The sequence below is a fragment of the Coregonus lavaretus genome (genome assembly GCF_964263955.1).
Source record: "Coregonus lavaretus genome assembly, chromosome: 2".
NCBI classification, from domain to species: Eukaryota; Metazoa; Chordata; class Actinopteri; order Salmoniformes; family Salmonidae; genus Coregonus; species Coregonus lavaretus.
Genome location: NC_139989.1, coordinates 56762137 through 56783488, shown reverse-complemented (window position 1 = coordinate 56783488; position 21352 = coordinate 56762137). Strand labels below are relative to the sequence as shown.

At 44.4% G+C, this 21352-nt stretch overlaps 1 protein-coding gene and 1 long non-coding RNA gene across 14 annotated transcripts; both read right to left on the bottom strand.

Annotated features, from left to right (window-relative positions):
* Positions 1-1158: 1158 nt before the first annotated feature.
* On the bottom strand, positions 1159-10529 carry LOC311147964. Of its 12 annotated transcripts, XR_014614839.1 has the most exons (7): positions 10466-10529; positions 8686-9849; positions 8385-8421; positions 7311-8187; positions 3343-3747; positions 2578-3222; positions 1159-2477 (listed from the first exon to the last, which is right to left on the bottom strand). It is a non-coding gene; the product is annotated as an uncharacterized lncRNA (long non-coding RNA). The 12 variants fall into 12 exon arrangements; XR_014614832.1 differs by having other exon boundaries at positions 2578-2765; positions 2870-3222; positions 7311-9849; XR_014614833.1 differs by having other exon boundaries at positions 2578-2728; positions 2870-3222; positions 7311-9849.
* A 1381-nt stretch (positions 10530-11910) lies between these two features.
* On the bottom strand, positions 11911-21347 carry LOC311144958 (jupiter microtubule associated homolog 1-like). 2 transcript variants are annotated; one of them, XM_084181149.1, is made up of 5 exons: positions 21160-21347; positions 18691-18830; positions 15111-15238; positions 14841-14868; positions 11911-12462 (listed from the first exon to the last, which is right to left on the bottom strand). In XM_084181149.1, the coding sequence occupies exons 1-5, from the start codon at positions 21213-21215 to the stop codon at positions 12320-12322; spliced, it is 495 nt and encodes a 164-aa protein (XP_084037275.1). In that variant the 5' UTR covers positions 21216-21347; the 3' UTR covers positions 11911-12319. The 2 variants fall into 2 exon arrangements, with proteins under 2 accessions (XP_084037275.1, XP_084037276.1); XM_084181150.1 differs by having other exon boundaries at positions 12236-12459; positions 21160-21346.
* Between the last annotated feature and the right edge of the window lie 5 nt (positions 21348-21352).

Here is a 21352-nt window from a genome sequence, read left to right as displayed (position 1 = left end):
GGATTGTTATCCATGGTGCTGTGGATGGTTACAGCAGGCTTGTTGTGTTTCTGAAGGCCTCTGACAACAACAGGAGTGCCACAGTCATGGAGTCAATCGAAGCAGCCAACACCTGCTACGGAATACCATCCCGGGTGAGATGTGACCAGGGTGGTGAAAACAACCGTATGTGTGCCTTCATGGAGCAGTTCAGGGGTGGTGAGAGGGGAAGTGCCCTCAGGGGAAGGAGCACTCACAACCGGAAGATAGAGCGGCTGTGGGGGGATGTCTGGCATGGAGTCGTTTACCATGACCTGATCACCTTCTTGGAGACAGAGCAGATCATCAACATCAACAATGAGGTTCACCTGTGGGCACTGCACTTTGTGTTCCTGTCACGGGTGAACAGAGATCTTGCTTTATTTCCCAGTCAGTGGAACCACCATGGGCTGAGGACTGAACAACGACAGTCACCTCTGCAGTTCTTCGTCTCAGGTGCCCTAGCAATGCAGAGGGCCAATCTGACAGCAGTAAGGGATTTGTTCGCCCCAGCTTCAACCACCATCACCTCTCAAGCCACCACCTCAGCTCCTCCAACCACCACCAGCACCACCACCTCAGCTCCTCCAACCACCACCAGCAGCACCTCAGCTCCTCCAACCACCACCAGCACCATCTCAGCTCCTCCAACCACCACCACCACCTCCTCAACTCCTCCAACCACCACCACCTCCTCAGCTCCTCCAACCACCACCATCTCAGCTCCTCCAACCACCACCATCTCAGCTCCTCCAACCACCACCAGCACCATCTCAGCTCTTCCAACCACCACCACCACCTCCTCAACTCCTCCAACCACCACCACCTCCTCAGCTCCTCCAACCACCACCATCTCAGCTCCTCCAACCACTACCAGCACCATCTCAGCTCCTCCAACCACCACCACCACCTCCAACACCACCTCAGCTCCTCCAACCACCACCACCTCCTCAGCTCCTCCAACCACCACCTCAGCTCCTCCAACCACCACCACCACCACCTCAGCTCCTCCAACCACCACCACCACCACCTCAGCTCCTCCAACCACCACCACCACCTCAGCTCCTCCAACCACCACCACCAGCTCAGCTCCTCCAACCACCACCACCAGCTCAGCTCCTCCAACCACCACCAGCAACACCACCTCAGCTCCTCCAACCACCACTACCTCAGCTCCTCCAACCACTGGTGCCGCAGCTCTTTATTGTTCGGAAGGGGTGATTGTCCCACAAATCCAGTTCCCCATCAGCAACACACAGATGGAACTGTTGCGGACAATAAATCCATTGGAAGGCCCCAGAGGCAGCCTGGGAGTTGACATTCTACAGAGGGTTATGGCACACTCCCCCTCTTTCACACACTGTATGATTTGGTCTCTAGAAATGTACTACAGACATGTTCAACCCTTAACAAAGAGTGTCAAGGTGTATGGCCCCTCGGTGGGTTCAGAGATAGATCTGTGTTTAGGATGTGTTTAGGTACTGCTGGAGTTGCCAGTACGCAGTGGTCCCGACACCGTTGAGGTAACTAGACAACTTGTGCTGTAGCTGAACTGGAGCGGACCTTGACCAGAGTTTAAGAGTCTAAAATGGATTAAAGAAATAAAGATGTAGCGTCATACCCAAGAAGGCTTGAGGCTGTAATCGCTACCAAAGGTGCTTCAACAAAGTACTGAGTAAAGGGTCTGAATACTTATGTAAATGTGATATTTCAGTTTATTTTTTATATATTTGCAAAAATGTCTAAACCAGTTTTTGCTTTGTCATTATGGGGTATTGTGTGTAGATTGATGAGGGGAAAAAAGTAATTTAATCAATTTTAGAATAAGGTTGTAACGTACTAAAATGTGGAAAAAGTCTAGGGGTCTGAATACTTTCCGAATGCACTGTACTAACAACACAGACGGTAAGTAGATAAATGCTTAAATGTTTGATGTGCAGTTACATTTTCAAACACTTAATTGCTACTGTAGTTTAGTGCTACTAGATACAATTCTACACATTCTGTATGATAAAAATAACTATTTTTATCATAGCAGAAAATAGGTACATTAAGACATTCAAAAGAACAGGGTCGGAAATGTACAAGTCTTCAGCACATAGCTAGTACATATATGAAACAGTGGGAGAGGGAAGGCAGAACAAGTCCCACAGACTTCACCCTCCAATGTTCTACCTATTATCTGTCACTCTCCACTAAGGTGTGTTTATGCAACACTGAAATGCAGGGAATTCACAATACCCTAAAGGCATTGTAGGTGCTATGAAGAGGGAGCCTTAGTGTCACAGTAAACGCGTTTGCCTCTGGGTACGTTTTCTTCTGCTGCCCAGCGAGACTCCCTCGCGCTGTGTGGAGGAATTCGATGGTCAGGGTGTCCTCAAACCCCAGGGGTGGCACCACCGTTGCCCCAGTAGAAAACTCCAACACCATTGCCACTGTTAGAGGAGGACATTCTCCATCTGAGGAGTACACAGTAAAACTTTTAAAATACACATTTAATTCACAAATGGAATAATATGCAGTTACCGATAAACGTTAACAATTTAACTACTATCTTACCTTGCACCTTGGCCAGCGGCAGATGGTGTCGTTCCTCAACCACCGCCGGTTGCCGTATGGAATAGGTTACTTTAAACAGGTCCCTGGCAGTGGGAGGCTTTATGGAGTCCACAAAAAGTGCTCGGAAGCTGTCCGGGTGGTTCCCCAATGCCTCAAGCAGCCCAAGAGAGTTGAGAACATATTTGAACCTGTTATGGTTTAGAGACAGTATGTATATTTAAAGAAATAAGTGTTAAGGACAATATAGTGATGTGTATTGATTTAGGGGGGTGGACCGATTAAATACACTTACTGTATGTTAGAGGAGGTAATGACAAGTACTTCACAGATTTATAACAGCGTTGACGTACTGCTCCAAGGCCACCTGCATGCTCCCTTCAACAAATTGTTGAGCCACCAATTCAACCACACCATCCCTGTCCTCCATTGTCTTTACATTTACATTTTAGTCATTTAGCAGATGCTCTTATCCAGAGCGACTTACAGTTAGTGAGTGGATACATTTTTCATACTGGTCCCCCGTGGGAATCGAACCCACAACCCTGGCGTTGCAAGCGCCATGACAACGTTCCTTTTCAGCCTCAGTAGGCTCAGCCAGTCCTCCCATTTGTTCTTTACCTCTGATAGGTCCACTGCTTTTTTGATCTAGAATTTAAAAAATGTATGACAGGCAATCGAGAATTTTAAACACAGCAAAATAAATCATACATGTAAAAAGGATGATATATTATTTCCTTTTGCTGTTAGGGAGGACATAAAACGTACATTTTCCAAATGTGCTCTCAGAGTAGTGTGGTCCACCTCCTCCAGTCTGAGTGGAGGAGCAGGCTTCCCACACACTGCTGCGAAGAGTCGCTCAGAGAAGAAGTGTGGCCCAACCCCTCAATGGACCACACACACACTGACCATTTTCCCAATGATTCCATACAGGCCCTCATGTGATGCTAAAAATGTGTGCCAGCTTTATTATCCCTATGATATATCGCCCTGGACAAAGCATCTGAAAAAGCCTTTTCACTAATTGTTTTGTCTTAAATGTTGTATTTGACATGAAAGTCAGACGTTAATACAGGTAAAAACAAAGGAAGGCTTACCATGGACATCAAAGGACATCCGTTTCACTCCTTCCGGACCCTCGAAAATGTATGACAAATCGAATAAGGATTGATCCTAAGGGAAAATACTCTGACATTGAAGTTAAATACTACATTTTGTTTATAAACAAATGCTCTTTTTTTAAAAACTGTCTCTGGATCCGATGAGGGAGGTGAAGCTGAGGGAGAAGGAGAAAGTGACTTAGAAGGTGAGGGGTGATAAGAAGAAAAGAGTGAGGACGTAAAGGGTGAGGGGTGATAAGAAGGAAAGTTTGGTGATGAAGGAGGTGAGTGGAGAAGAGGCTGACGAGAGTTGAGGAGAGGGGACAGGTGAGAGGTGAGAAGAGTGCACAGGTGAGAGGTGTTGAGAGGGGGCAGGTGAGAGATGAGGCGATAGGATTGCCTGTAAATGGACAGAAACAACCACACACAAAGGTTATAATTATCAAGTAGTTCAACTGTAGTCCTATACAAACATCAAATATACACTGCACAAACACTTAAACACATCCTAGATCTGAATGAATGAAATAATCTTATTAAATACTTTTTTCTTTACATAGTTGAATGTGCTGACAACAAAATCACACAAAATGTATCAACCCATGGAGGTCTGGATTTGGAGTCACACTCAAAATTAAAGTGGAAAACCACACTACAGGCTGATCCAACTTTGATGTAATGTCCTTAAAACAAGTCAAAATGAGGCTCAGTAGTGTGTGTGGCCTCCACGTGCCTGTATGACCTCCCTACAACGCCTGGGCATGCTCCTGATGAGGTGGCGGATGGTCTCCCGAGGGATCTCCTCCCAGACCTGGACTAAAGCATCCGCCAACTCCTGGACAGTCTGTGGTGCAACGTGGCGTTGGTGGATGGAGCGAGACATGATGTCCCAGATGTGCTCAATTGGATTCAGGTCTGGGGAATGGGCGGTCCATAGCATCAATGCCTTCATTTTACATTTACATTTTAGTCATTTAGCAGACGCTCTTATCCAGAGCGACTTACAGTTAGTGGGTGCATACATTTTCATACTGGCCCCCCATGGGAAACGAACCCACAACCCTGGCGTTGCAAGCGCCATGCTCTACCAACTGAGCTACACGGGGCCAAGCATGATACTGCAACTCTCAGCTCCTGCTCAATGTTTAGCTGGGACCTGTACTTGGTCTTCAGTGCAGCAACAGCAGAGAAGCCAGTCTCACAAAGATAAGATGTTGCAAAAGGAAGAAGAATGCCCATGGCCCTCTGCCCTAAGAGTGGATACTGCCTCTCTACACTCAGCCAGAATTCACTCAGTGTCTGTGATGTGAACCTCAGTCTCAATGTGGAGTCAGACGTCATATCAATGAACTGGTCCTCCTCTGCAGAGCTGAAACCAGTTGGAGCTGGTGCATTGAAAGGATCTCTCACCCAGTCATATTGGGAACTGTTTTCAGGGAAGTACTTTTTAAAGAATCCCATCAGTGATGAAATATGCTCCTTAATATATGGAATCACTGAGGTGGCATCATAGTCAGTAGTGTCAACAAATTCATGCAGGTTCTCGAATGAATCAGTATTTCCTTCATCAAGTCGCCTGTCCCACATTGCAAGCGTTCGAGTGAAAGAGCTGATCTTGTCTGTGACCTGAGGTGTTTATCTTTCCCTTGAAGCTGTAGATTTAGTTAATTTAGCTTTCCAAATATGTCACTCGGGTAGGCCAGTTTTGCCAGGAAGTTCTCATCACTAAATTTTTCTGCGAGGTCATACTTGTGCTCCTGCTCCGAAAAATTATTATCTGCTCTCTGAGCTCAAAAACTCGGGACAAGACTTTTCCTCGTGACAGCCACCTTGCTTCACTGTGAAACAGCACAGCTTCATGTTCAGCTCCCATCTCCTCACAGATAGCAGAGAAGACTCTTGTTTTTAGTGGTCTGGTGATTGGGGTGTATCAGCGTGATTGGGGTGTAATGTCTTTAAGTGACGCCTTAATTTATTTGGCTTCATGCTGTCCGCTGCCAACATTTTTAGACACAGTAAACATACCGGTCTTTCCTCGTCTCCCACCGTAGTCGCAGTGAAGCCAAGCGCCCCAAAAGCGCCCCAAAATTTGAGAAGGACTGGCTTAAGCTAACTTGGCTAGCTCTTCCTAAAGCTACTAATATTGTCCCATTTAAAGAGGCTACAGTGACTTCTCAAATAATCAAAATGTTAACAGTAAGTCTACTACTCTATCTAGCAATGTCATATAATATTAGGACAGAAGTGTGAAGTGTTCACTAGCCATTTTGTGGTCTGAATGACACCCTAATCCAGGCTTGTTACTAGCAAAAAGCTACAGCTGCTAACGTCAGTCCTAGCTTATTGATGTTAAATTGAATTGCTAACGCTAGCTACTGCAACTAGCCTACTTGTTTGATCTTCTCCACAAGCTTCTCTCTCCACAAATATGTTTCTTCTGTCGCAGTCATTCTGTTAACAATTCCCTTATCTTATTAGGTATAACTTCACTATTTTATTGTCAAGCATTTTAAGACTGTTCACCCCCGCCAAGTAAATTAGTTAGCCTTCCTCTTGCAGGAACTGCTGACACACTCCAGCCAAATGAGGTCTAGCATTGTCTTGCATTAGGAGGAACCCAGGGCCAACCGCACCAGCATATGGTCTCACAAGGGGTCTGAGGATCTCATCTCGGTACCTAATGGCAGTCAGGCTACCTCTGGCGAGCACATGGAGGGCTGTGCGGCCCCCCAAAGAAATGCCACCCCACACCATGACTGACCCACCGCCAAACCGGTCATGCTAGAGGATGTTGCAGGCAGCAGAACGTTCTCCACCGCGTCTCCAGACTCGTCTGTCACGTCTGTCACGTGCTCAGTGTGAACCTGCTTTCATCTGTGAAGAGCACAGGGCGCCAGTGGCGAATTTGCCAATCTTGGTGTTCTCTGGCAAATGCCAAACGTCCTGCACAGTGTTGGGCTGTAAGCACAACCCCCACCTGTGGACATCGGGCCCTCATATCACCCTCATGGAGTCTGTTTCTGACCGTTTGAGCAGACACATGCACATTTGTGGCCTGCTGGAGGTCATTTTGCAGGGCTCTGGCAGTGCTCCTCCTTGCACAAAGGCGGAGGTAGCGGTCCTGCTGCTGGGTTTTTGCCCTCCTACGGCCTCCTCCACGTCTCCTGATGTACTGGCCTGTCTCCTGGTAGCGCCTCCATGCTCTGGACACTACGCTGACAGACACAGAAAACCTTCTTGCCACAGCTCTCATTGATGTGCCATCCTGGATGAGCTGCACTACCTGAGCCGTTTGTGTGGGTTGTAGACTCTGTCTCATGCTACCACTAGAGTGAAAGCACCGCCAGCATTCAAAAGTGACCAAAACATCAGCGAGGAAGCATAGGAACTGAGAAGTGGTCTGTGGTCACCACCTGCAGAACCACTTCTTTATTGCTAATTGCCTATAATTTCCACCTGTTGTCTATTCCATTTGAACAACAGCATGTGAAATGTATTGTCAATCAGTGTTGCTTCCTAAGTGGACAGTTTGATTTCACAGAAGTGTGATTGACTTGGAGTTACATTGTGTTGTTTAAGTGTTCCCTTTATTTTTTTTAGCAGTGTATTATTATTAAGTAGTGTCATGCTAGTCACCTGCACATCCTCCACAGACAACCAGAACACAGACAGTGTTGTGGACTCCCGACTGTCATGCTCCTCCAATTATCCGTTAATCGTGCTCTTCAGGGTTGCGATGCCCGCTGCTGCCTGGCGGGTAAAAACCTCACTCACACACAAAATCAAACATAATCTATATGACAGAAGACCAACATGACATGACAATTAAATCAATTTGAATCCCACTTTGTAACAATAAAATGTGAAGAAATCTAAGGGGGTTGAATACTTATCATACCTACAGTGCTCATGTCCAGTTCCAGAACCATGACACAGGAAAACACTGGGCATAATGGAACACTGAGGCATGTCAACTAAAGCAACTCTCAAATCCACTACCCAATATTGGCTTCTGAATAAATTACTTACTCAAATTGTGATGCACAAAATATGTGTTTGGTCAAGATCAATTTCACACAGTGCTACTGTGTCACACTAGTGTCTTCACTGTCAAATCAATGTCCACTTAATATGTGCAAATGTGTGTGTCCTTCTACAGATAGTCCTATATACTCTCATTTCAGGTTTTATTCACAATAGATAATATTTTTTATGAAAGAATAATCTGGTGTGGTTAACAACTACAGACAATGCTGTTAATACTGTTAGCAGGACAATGAATGGACTCTTTCTCCTGCAGAGGGGGAACAGAATAGAGTGTTGCGCCAGATTTTTCCCTTTTCCAGGCAAAGCAGTCACATTCAGTTAGCTGGGTGACGTTTAAGACAGAGTGGACATGACACCGACAGGGAAGAGAGCCCATAGCACTCCTGATAATACATCTGTCGCTATGGAAACAGTCCTGTCATGGTGCTGAGGTTGTGCTCTGCTGGGACTGCTGTATCCTCAGGCTCTGGTTCCATAGGGGACAATAGGAATACCAACACTGTTATACACTATTTTACTGTACACATTTTATACATAGCATTTTACTGTTGGCCCTACAGTTTACTGTACACATTTTATCCCTTGCATTTTACTATACATTTGATAGTTTTGACAGGAATCCCTCTTCCATTAGGTAGACGAAAATAATAAACACAAACATACCTTCTGCCACAACAGTCCTCCTGTGTCAATGGTTCATCTGGAAAGAGAAACCAGAAGCAGCCTTTTACAGGGGTTGATACTGTGTCCTCTACCATGGTTTGTGATTTATCACGCACTGACAATACAATAACAAATCCTGAATTCCTTTCTGGAAAGGAGGAGGAGAGGAATAGAGAAACTAAAACACAATTCAAACTAAGCTCAGTCCTCTTGTCTGAGGAGTTAGTTCTCCATTCCACATTATATAGCAACATCCTGGCATTTAGCCAGCACAGGAAGTACTCTACTAATCTTCCCAGACCTCTGCATTCCTCTCTGCGGAGACTTTCGAAAGCAGGGTCGTGTTCACTAGGCACGTTGTCTGAGTCTTATGGCTTGAAACAGCTTGAGAAGCAGCAGTCCAATGGCAAGCGAGCCTACTACCACAAATACAGCAGCCACACCCATGTAACTGTTCTTTGGAATTTCCTTTTGATTCCCAGGATTTTCAGGATTCTCAAGAGCTGTTTCTGTAACACATACAAAATCAGAAGTGAAATGAAAATCATGTCTCATTCAGGGATGCGATCAATTAAGTCATGTTTGTAGGGTATTGGTTTAAAGGTAGCTAAGTCAATTTATATAATATATGGACACTAATAGACGGTAATGTCAGAAAAGCAAGAATTCTTGAAGAATCCTCTGCACAGTGGAAATCATGACGTAAAAAGGAGAATACTATATTGTTACACTGTGAGGAGATATGATGCAATGCACTGTGTGACCGCCACACTGGTGCCACAGCTGTCACTCTACATTCTGTCCAATGAGTACAAGCACTGAGAAAATCCTTGCCATAGACATACAGTAAATGCTGACAAGATTTTACACTAGTAGGCCAGTCTAACTGTAATCATCCCTTCACAAGGAATGACCCCCCCCCCCCCCCTCCCAGCCCCGTTGAGCTGTCCACGTGTTCTTTGTAAGAGGATTACTGCTCGGCGGCATCCTGGTATCAGAGGATTGTTTATTGATTATGTTGGATTGGAACACAGGTTATCTTCGTGATCACCATTCTGGTCCAGCTTCCACAACACGACCCACTATCTCTACATTACCAGGGGATTTCTCACCAAACTTCACAGAGCACTGTAGGACTGCATCCTCCCCAGATTCCACCTGGATGACCTGCTTTAACTTTAACTCTGGGCCCTGACTTAGACCTGTTTAAGCAATAGATAGACAAACAAAATTCAACAGCACTCTAGGACTGTAGTATAGAAAATGTTACGACTGACAAGTGTAGTTTGGGTTAAAAAAAAAACTCCTAGACCAATTGGTGTGAGCATTTTGGAAGTTGTAGTGTTGGCAAAAGTATTAAAAATTGTGCCTGCAGAATGCCTTACTTGGATGTCTCAGTCCCTGTGGTGAGGACAAACATGAGTGTGGACAATCTGACGACCAATGCCATGTTAGGGCTTTTCTCCTTAGTAGAAAAACAAACAAGGCTTCTGAGAAACAGTGGTCTCTCCACAGGAAAAGGTTTACACCTGACAACAATCAGTGGTTGAGCCAAATTAATCAGAGCGAGACAGTGGATAGCCTGAATAATATGCATTGACTAATAAAAGCGTTGACTCAATGAACACGCTCTTCTTGCTTACTAAGAGAGCAAGGTCAATGTATACAAATAAAGTCGCACTCTATATACGCTCGCAACAATTTAAATAGGAAACCTAATAACCAACGTTTTGGCAAAAATCTATTTTTATTCGTGAAATAATACGTCGAATAACAGTTAAACGCTTACTTATGGGCACTTCAACAATGCAGAGTAAGAAATGAGAAATAGAAAATTAAAACACGCAATAAAAGTGATACTAGTGTAAAAACAAAAACACCACTGCATTGCCGAAACGATTGTTATTAGGTTTACCCATTAAATTGTTGGGAGCATATAGTGTGCGACTTTCCTTTTCATAGTTGACTCTGTTAGTCAGCAACTCTACAAACATTTGTGGGTGTGTCATGCGTTTTACTAGACTATGTTCAAAGTCACGAACAAAAGTTACAGCTGCATAAATCAACAACATAATACTTACAATTAGATTCCGAACTCCCTATAGCCCAGTCCTCAAGAACAAATCTCATGAGCTACGAAAATACTTTCTTCTTCTTCTTCCTCAGTGGGGTTTATCGGCGGTTGGCATCCAACGTTATGGTGCATTACCGCCACCCACCGTACTGGGGTGTGGGCCAGAGACAGGGAGAAACTAAATCCTACCTGCCAGCCCCGTTGCTCTTAAAAAAGATAAAATATTTGAAACTATATCTAATGACGTTCTACTCAATATACTCTTTAAACTAATTTCCTGTATCCCCTTCTCCCTCATACTAGATCTCATCCTCTCTCTTTCCCTCTGATACTGCCCACACTGTAGCAATACATGCTCCACGGTCTCTGTTTCCTGACAATAATCACTTTCCTGTTGGATGCTTTCCTATCACGTTTAATGGTCTTATTCAACTGGCTGGCCCACCCTTTATCTTGTAAAAATAGCCTCCTCTCTTCTGTCCCTTCCTGCCGTCCTCTCCGACTTTCCTCTGTACTTGAAATAAATGCCTTCCCTTATCTCTATTCCACAGCTCCTGCCATCTCTGCACCATCACAGTATATATCAGTATTTTTGCCTCTGCCTTGCTCATTAAAACTTCAACATCCCTACTACTAAGTGCTTGTTTAGCCTGTGCATCTACTGCCTCGTTCCCCTCCACCCCCACATGGGCTGGGACGCAAGTAAATCTTATCTGTATACCCATCTGTTTAATCCTGCCATGGGTTTGTAGCACCTCATAAAGCAGGTCGTCTGCTACGTGAGCTAAAGGACTGGAGACTCATTAACACCACAAATGAATCAGAGCAAATAACTACTGTCTTGTTTGACTTCCTCCACCCACTGCAAGGTCAACAGTATGGCCATCAGCTCCACCGTATATACAGCCAGATGATCTGTAATACGTTTCCTGACTTCCACCCCACATTCCTGCACTACAAATGCTGACCCAGTACGTCCTGTCCTTGGATCTTTGGAACCATCTGAGTAAATGGCCACAAAATCCTGAAACAGTTTCCAGACGTCTCAAACAAATCAGATGGATCAACACCCTCCCTATCTTTGTGTAGTCTTTCCAACACTTCTAGATCAACTACTGGAGGCAGGAGTAGCCATGGTGGATTTACAGGAATAACTACCGATGGACTAAACTCCCTTCCATACAGTCCCATCTCCTTCGCCCAACCAAAGCTTGTGTTCTGTCTTGAAAAATACATTCGCTTTGTGGACACTTTTGAAAGTCAAATGGGATGTTCTAACTGTAAAAAACAGGCTGACCAAATCCTTACTCAAGATGTTTCACTTTTGGTTTCAAATAGTTGGCTTACAGTAGATGATCCTTGTGGTATGCCATGCATAACTAAAAACATTAGTGAGATCCTCACAAAATACAGCTTTCCTCCGATAAAAAGAAACCAGGAGCAAAATGAAAACAAATTCATATCAATCTTTATTGTATTTAGAAATTCACGCATCAAATCTTTTAGAATACTTTTTTTTTTTTTTTTACCATTTACAACAGATGGAGAATGAGACAAGCTAAAACGTCATGCCTTTTCCAGCAGGAGCAAAGTAGGCACACTACAGGATGGACTTACATGGGGGGGGAGGGGAAAAGAGATACATAAAGTGCTTCTGTCAACGGTTCTCTTTTAATAGAAAAAAAAGGGTCAAAACAAAAAGGTGGGGGGGGGGGGACAGGACGGGGGGCAAATTCCATGGCTCAGAGGGGACGTGGTGGACCGTGTCCGACAGAGAGGGGGTGAACAGTGGGACTGTGGTGGGGAAGGGGAAAATGGGGGCAATTCTTTTAAAAATAAAAAGTTCCAACGAAAGCCGACTTCAACCCAGGATGAGGCTGGACTTGCCCCCTGGAGGGTTTCTTCGGCCGGAGGGGGCGGCTGCGTTGGCGGCTCCCGAGGGGGCGGAGGGCTGTGGTGCCTCCTCCTTCTGCTCCTTCTCTTCAGGTTCCTCAGGGCAGTCTACTTTACCACACAACACAGAGGAGACAATGTCAGGGTCTTCACTACCTGGCCCACTGATCAGATCCATATGATACACGACTGAGGATGCGTTTACACAGGCAGCCAAACTGATCTTTGGCCCAATTATTGGCAAAAGAGCTGATCTGATTGCTCAAAATACCATTTAGTGGTTAAAAAAAAAAGAATAAAAATCAGTATTGTGCTGCCTGTGTAAACACAGCCTATGATCTAGCCATGCTAGAACGGAGAGAGGCACAGCACTTACTAACTACAAACACTATTATATACACTGAACAAACATATAAATGCTACATGCTACATTTCAAAGAATTTACTGATTTACAGTTCATATGACCCGAATCAGCCAATTGAAATAAATAAATTAGGCCCTAATCCATGGATCTTACGACTGGGAATACAGATATGCATCGGTTGGTCACAGATACTTTAAAATAAATAGGCCTTGGGATCTCGTCACGGTATTTCTAAGCTTTCAAATTACCATAGATAAAATGCAATTGTGTTCGTTGTCCTTAGCTTATGTCTGCCCATAGCATAACCTCGCCGCCACAAATGGGGCACTCTATTCACAACGTTGACATCAGCAAACTGCTCGCCCACACGACACCATACACGTGCTCAGCGGTTGTGAGGCCGGTTGGACATACTGCTAAGTTCTCTAAAACAACGTTGGAGGATGCTTATGGTAGAGAAATTACCATTCAATTCTCAGGCAACAGCTCTGGTGGAGATTCCTGCAGTCAGCATGCCAATTGCAAGCTCCCTCAACTTGAGACATTTGTGGTGTGACAAAACGGGACATTTTAGAGTGACCTTTTATTGTCCCCAGCACAAGGTGCACCTGTGTAATGATCATGCTGTTTAATTAGCTTCTTGATATGCCACACCTGTCAGGTGGATTTATTATTTTGGCAATGGAGAAATGCTCACTAACAGGGATGTAAACAAATGTGTGCACAACATTTTAGAGAAAATATTTTTGTGCGTATGGAACATTTCTTGGATCTTTTATTTCAGCTCATGAAACATGGGACCAACACTTTACATGTCACGTTTATATTTTTGTTCAGTGTAAATCTCATCCAAACCTTGAATTGATAGAATATCTGATGTATCTGACAATAGTAGCACTTTGGTTGTAGCAAGGCCAACCAGATAGGTCCTGCTACCTACTTCCCAAATGACAGATCAACAGATTACCAACACGCAAGTGCCGCAAAATGTGATGCTTTCAGTAAAATACAAGTGTGCTAGTATAACTCAAATCAAAGCAATCACTCCACCGAGGCAAATCTCATCCTTAGTGAAATCACACTACTGGAGGGGAAGGCTGTCATTGCCCATTAGTGAAGTAGAATCTCAAAATCTAGATTTCATGAGAGCCATTACAGTATGGTGTAGGTAGGGGCTTACAGCAGCACCTAGGCAAACGTGTGTTTTAAGCCAGTTTCTAAGACACTTATGGTATCAAGGACCATAAAGCTGTGTTTTTTCCCTCATTAGAACACTGGCTTGGATTACATTTTACACCTGAAAATTGCACTACATATGTGTCAGTCAGTGAACCATTTGGAAGGGCTAGACAAGATCATCCCAGGGTCCGCTGCCAGTCCAGAGACCGTTTCAAGCCCCCGTCTACAGTGCTTACACAAGACCATAACAGCGGAACGGATGTAGCATTGATTTTTAAATGCACCGAGATGTGTGATGCCTTAACCCTCCATTATCCCAAGAACACACTATTACTAACGTTTGCAGCACCTGGGAGTTAATAAATAGCCTAGCTCTTCATGGGAACAGCATTCTCATTACAAAACAGATGGCTGACCACAGAGACATTATGAAAGGGCACAACTGGATCAAAGAGAATCACATTGTGAGTTATGACTCAAAGGTGTGCCCTAAAAATGAAAACCCTATATAAAAGCCTTCTATGAGTCATGTGTTTTATAACTAGGACACCAGAGTTTCTCCTGGTCAGATCAACATGGTCAGGACAGACTTCCCAGGTATGACAAATGTCATGGTTGAAAACAAAGGGAGAGACAAAGTGGTGACATCACCCCGTTTAAAAATGGCAGAATTATCGGAGCTGTCACAGTCGACCATGAGGCCATTCATTGTGGCCATTCGTATCTAATGGGAGTCATGCACTGCTGTTTACAGATAGCTCTGAGAGAACGAGGGAGAGGGGGAATGTGGAATCTTTCCTTCCAGTCTGTTAGGGACTTCTTTTAAGTGGCGTCTCCTCAAAAGACTCTTCAATGAGATTCATCACTGGAAACAAAATGATTTTATCTAACCTACATAAATACCATATATTAAAATACTGACAAAATGCTACTAGAGATACTTACCATTGTTTGCCTGTTCGCACTCCTCAACCTGCCAGGGAGAATGATAAGTCAATCACACATAACCCTGGCATTTTACTTTATTTTGGCTGACTCATTTTACTACATCAATGACTTAAGTCAGTTCAACAATACAGGACTGAGAATCACAGAAAATCATCCATGACAGCAGACCTGTAGAAACCAAGGCAAGCATTTACCAGTGGAAAGCACACACACATTACATCTATGAATAAACCAATGGCCGACATGTCAGTGACCCCTCAGCCTTACCCCTAAAGGAACGTTGATGGAGGTGATGACCTCGTCTGTCTCATTGTTTTTGGGGAAGAGGAGCGGCTGCTGGCACCGTCTAAGGGGGGCGGACGGTTCTCCGCACAGAGTACCCTTGGCCGTCCCGCCTACGGAGAGAAACAACAACCAGTTAATAAGTGATGACTCAGACTTCACATCACAAATGAGTCAGAGGAGATGACCTTACTACTAGAGTTCTGTAAAGCAGAAAACCCTCCTCCTCCTGGAGACCTGCCTCCTCCTGGAGACCTGCCTCCTCCTGTAGGCTTTCCAGCACACCTGATTCTACTAATTAGCTGCTTGCTAGCACCTTGATTAACTGACTCGGGTGACTTACACAACTGGGTTGGAGTAATAGCCTGCATACACAGTAGCTCTCTGGGAGAAGGGTTTAGGTCAGTGATAGGGACTAGTGTTAGGCCTAATGCTAGTTAATAGAGTGTCGATGCTAGAAGTGCTAATAAGAACATGAATTTCCTTAAGGTTTGTTTCCACTTCACATTTCATTGATCAAAACAAATTAATTCACTGGCCGTGCAGATTTTACGATTTGGTTGAATGGGTCTAAATCGATTAAAGACTGGTGTGGAAGGCTGTAAACAGTGTGCTTTACAGTCTTGATTTGTGGTGCATTCCTGTTTTAGTGGATGTGAGTGACTAACATACAGTATGGCAGTGTTCTCTTCGGAATTCTACCCTCTCAGATCTTCACTGAGCGCAATGTTGCTAGGCACAATTTGCCAAAATGACGGAAAACCACTTTTTCGAACAAATCCGATTGCCTACCTATCAGTCTCAGACAGATACCGACACAGACCCAGCAGCAAAGCAGCCAGTGGATGTAGGCTAATCCAGACAAATGCAGAGCCAAAACTCATAGGCTAACCAACACACTCCACTCAGCGAAAGGGCATTATGGCCGACATTTAAGCTAGGCTACAGTCCCATACAAACTCCCATTGAACAACAACTGTACAGCAGAACCAATGGGAAGTCAACAGATTGGTTGGTCTACCTGCCATCTATGACTAGGAGGAACAAAGCCAGACAAAGGGATGATTCTTGGTCAATATATCACTGCTTGTTAATGAAGTGAGAGGAGTCAGCATTGTGAAGTAATGGCACAGTGACTCAACAAGGTTTCCTTTATAATGGCTCTGCATCTGTTTTCAAGGCCCTGCTGAATTACTGCTTTTACATTAGCTTTGGCAATGGGACATGAACCGTGGACATGGCCAATACGTGATGCTTTAATTGACTATGGTGCCATTACATTTAAATGACACATTCAGATAGTACTGCAAGATCATGATGTAGGTCTATATAATTGATTTGACAAAGTGTTCGATGTTGTGATGAAACTGGATTTTTGGCTATTATGTAGGAGGTACTTGTTGACCAAATCTTCACCTCTATCTTTTATGGAGTGTCGTTCCAATATGTGCATCACAGTTCCCATTTCTGAGGCTGAGAGATAAACAGTCACACCGGTTCAGTGGGTTGTTAAGAAGCTCAGTACTGCTCTGATTGCAGAATGTCCCTTGTGTGGCTGGGATTGGGCCCTTGAATAAACCCACTAAGGATCATCTCAAGGCCATAGTGAGTTTCACAGGGCATCACCAAAAAAGGCTACGGCAAAAGCTATGCTAATGTCTCAGGACCATAGTAATGTAAGCAGAGGCCAATGTCTGAATTTAAATACCACAATGCTACATCGCAGCATATATTCTACTACACCATGTGGGTGAAACTTTACAACAAAATGTAATTATGGTTGTGTAGAGTAAGTATGATCATATATGGTTAAGGACTGTTCACCATTTTACAACTTGATGTTAGATTGTTCCTCACCCTGAAAATAGTCTATGGGCCAGGAGAAACGAATCCATGGTTCAGTTCTTTCAACAGCCACAATCAATGGAAGTGATGGGGGCATGTGAGTATGTTTTTTAATTTGTATTAATTATTTATTTTTCATGGCCAAATCACTTTTTAAGTAACATCAAACAAAATATGGAGTTGATTTGATTTCAGGTGATTTTGACATTTTGTAGTGGCTAAGGTCAGCTTAAGTTTGTTGTGGCTGTTTAAAGAAAACTGAACCATGGATTAATGTTTTTTTCTTGGCCCAGACTACTTTCAGGGTGAGGAATCATCTAACAAAGTTGTAAAAAAATTGAACTACTCCTTTAAGTATATATTCATGCATGGTCATGCCTTCTAACCTCAAGGTTAATGACCTCCCGTGACTGACTTTGTTCAATAAAAAAAGTTCAAGTGGAAGGCCATACAAACAACAATACATTGTTGGCCAGCTTCTAAATTCACAGAGCCAAGAGACAAATCTGTTTGGCTACATTTCCAGTTCATATCCAGATTGTGATGTCATTAGGTAAACAGTAGCCTAAATCAACAACATCCTATAGCCTACTAACAGAGAAAACAGTACATGCAAACCATGAATATCCAGACAAACACAGCCAAATAATCCAGGTGGATCCATCGAAATATATCAAGACTAATGTAATATTAATAAAAAATTGCCTAGCCAAGTGCTCAACTTCCAGACGAGACGGCACCGAAGCCAACATAACCAAATAATTCAGGTGTATCCGTTGAAATGTGCATACCATGACACTGTTCTTTTGTCTGAACTGAACTTGAACCTAGCTTAAGACAATGTGGAATAGCAGAGTGTGAACACTGCATGCAGCTGTCGGCTCCGGAGGTCAGAGGTTACAGTGAACACACACATGCACACCACATTCTCCACACTTCATGCGTGGGCACGGATACGCCGCTACACCAGTAAATGGATTACTACATAAAGGGGTGATGCGATTGTGAAAACGTGATCCTGTGCCATGTGAGATCAGTTCCCACCACACCCTTATTTTACATGTATACTGTGAACGTCCCTTGCTATGCTCTAGTTGTAGGCCTAGGTCTACTTAATAAACTATCGCTTCAACTTGATGTTGATTGAACCGACATTGTCTAGGAATGTGTTTAGCCTGTACACAACTAGAAATGTCTGATCGCCATTGCCTGCTTTCTCCAACAATAAAAATCCTCACTATACTTAGCAGTATGGATGGGCACCATGTACAGCAGCCTATATACCATAACATTCTGCCATTTGGATGTCTATCAGGGCCTGCAATAAGGACCACTGTTCTGTGATCAACAGCGAGGTGTACACTACTACAGCCAGGGAGGGACAGCCAGATCCAGCCTGACAGACAGAGGTGGCTCCCCCAGCAAGGCCCTGCTGTACTACAAGTCAGTCTATGTAGGTCAGGTGGAAAAACTGTACACTATGCACATTATCCAATGTGAATGACTGGAGTCTGGACACTGATTGAATGAACGCCCACATAGTTTTACCCCAAAGGGTCTTTGTCAGCTTGATGCCCATTTTGGGCCCCATTGTTCGAGCACTCAATGTGTGCAGGTATTCTTCTTTTGCCATGCCACATTTTTGTACCCTGCCCCAGTGGACGTTTGTTGGATGTGTGCGTACACTAGTTTTGAACCAATGTGAGTAGCTAGGAAATACCAGGTGGGTTGCTCCTCCGATGGGCGTGGGGGTCGTCGGGCTCTAGGAAAATGTTGGAGGCCATTTTGTTCTTGCGTACAGGGGGGGCTTCGTCTGTGCCGAACGATATGTTGGAGGCCCCGCCCGGCGGCCGCAGCACCCTGCAGGACAACAAAGGGAGGGTCAGGACTCATTTAACTGACTGCCACACACTATTGAACAGACACCCCCACTCCCAGGACATGCTAAATACACAAAGAGCATGTCACAATAGTGATCAGCAGCAGCACTGCTGAAATCAATACATGACAAATACAAACATATTGCTCTGATGCAGCCCCCGCTCTCTCTCTCTCCATCCACGGTAGGGTCTCCACTCCCTAAGCCCCGGCTGTCAGGCTGAGGGATACTCCCAATCTCTCCCCTCCCCTGGCTACAGCTGACTCCATGCGCCTGCAATCTGCCAGGCTAGCCAGCCACTGCCGCCGATTTGAGCCAGGCAGAAATTCCGCAGCAGTTACACACAGGGGATGGCTTTCATTCCAGACAGCATAGCCGTTCCAACATTTGATTGGACAAATCCAGGCTAGGCTACATCAAGGTAAAAACAAACATCAGATAGCCTTAATATGTGATCTGAATATCAAAAAGGCAAGAGGATAACCACAGCTCACAAAGCACACTTCCAAACCGACATTCTTTCCTCCTAGTAAACAGAAGGGTCACTATAATGAGAAGGAAAGCCTTTTTTCCCCTTCACTAAGGACAGTCGGGTAGAGGACAGAAATTGATGTGTTTGCAGAGCCATTCCCCGACCCCTCCTCCCCTCTATTCAGCTCCACACACAGACCGCTGAATCCACCAGCTGACACTAGGCAGCTGTCCAAAGGCAGACGTGATACAAAAATCAACTTCCCTCCCACCGTGTGGGGGGGACCCCACAAAAACCCACTGAAGACAGTGGCGAGATGAAAAAAACGGGATTTGGGTGTTGCTGGTACTGTATGCCACGCGTAGTTAATCATAATGCCTACAGCAGACTTGTTAACCCTTGTGTGATTACTAAGATGAGCACATGCTTTCCACCCGGCTGCGAAGAGAAAAGGCTATTTGAGACCCCACCCAACAATGAAACGGCAAATATTTCCTGTGAAAGGAGAGGCACTGCGGTTAGAAAAGTGGGACAACTCGACAGTTGTTCAACAGCAGATTGATTAAAAAGATAGCAAGCGCGAGCCTGATGCTGTCACATACATTGAAGGCCTTTGATGACCTTATCTGCAATTACTAAAGGCTGCCAAAGTTGGATTGGTGCTGTCGGGAAAGCCTGCATTTCTAGATTGGTCAGCAGCAGGGCCGACCAAGATGGCTAAAGCAAAGATGAACTGAACAAAGATTTGCAGGCTTAGCTAAGCCCCCTCACCCAAGTAAAACCCGCATTAGCCACCAATTAGTTGACAACGTAGCTAGCTGGAATGCGGAATGTCTTAAAGACTGGTCCTGATTTCACGGTTTTGGACTAACTTACTTGTAGCAAAACTATCCAGCCGAAAACTGTTACAGATCACATTTTTGGTTAACGAAATAGCTAATTGTCCGGCCTGCCCGAAGCGCATCAAAGGTTGATAAAGAAAGTTACTACGTTATTTTTTCTTCCGCATGTCATCCAGCCGCCGCAAAGGCAGGAGTTCCCAGACTATAGGATGGATGCATGCGGTGCATCATTTTCTGGCAGTGAAAAAAAGGTGATTGCGTGCAGACCCTTTGCCTCAAATAAATCCTCAAAACGTAGACAATTCAGATTTTAAAAGGCTTGAATTAACTCCTAATAAACTGATTGGGTCAACCGTATTCTTAGAAACATCCATAAAAGGAACTCAATTTGGCATGTCTGGTAACCCAATTTGGCATGTAGGCTAATCTAGCTAGCTAACTAACCAACAAACTATCCAGTTTTGGGGCATCAGAGGCCGAAAGACACTGAGGTTTGGAGCTTGCAAACGACGTGTGAGTGCTTGTTTCTGCAAATAAAAGTTTCACGCGACAGCTGAGCTTGCTGCTAGCCAGACAGCTAACTTAACAAAAAAAAGTTGCTGTCCAGACAGACAACTAGCTAATTACATAGCTAAAATTGTCCATTCTATTTAAATGTGTCCTGATGCTGAGTCCTTTGCACTGAACATCTAATTTTCAAAGTTAAATCCCAACTTCCACTATTAACACCGCGCGGGCCTCTGCCTGGTGTGGTAGTTAGCATCGCTAGCAGTAACCAGGTCGCTGATGATGCGGCTAGCCCAAATGCCCTCTTCACACCATCATATCAGCTAATTAGTAAGACAACGTGTGCCATTAATACAATTTAGCTAAATCAGGAAAAATCCACCACCCGACAACTGGCCGGTTAGCTTCCAATACTGGCTGGCAAGCGATGGTAAGTGGATCCCATTTTCTTTTGTTTGTCCATGAAGATTTTTCGGATTCATTTTTTACCTGGAACTGCTTTTCGCGGCGGGATCCATCCCTTGAAAGGTTTTTGTCGTCGTCATTTCGACTGTCTAATTTACTACTTTCGTATTTCGATATGTAACTCTATAAACTACAAAAATAAGATTTTCTAAATCCTCCGCAGGACAGAAACTGAAATACGGACTCCACCCGACTGAGCGCACGAGAGACCAGAAGG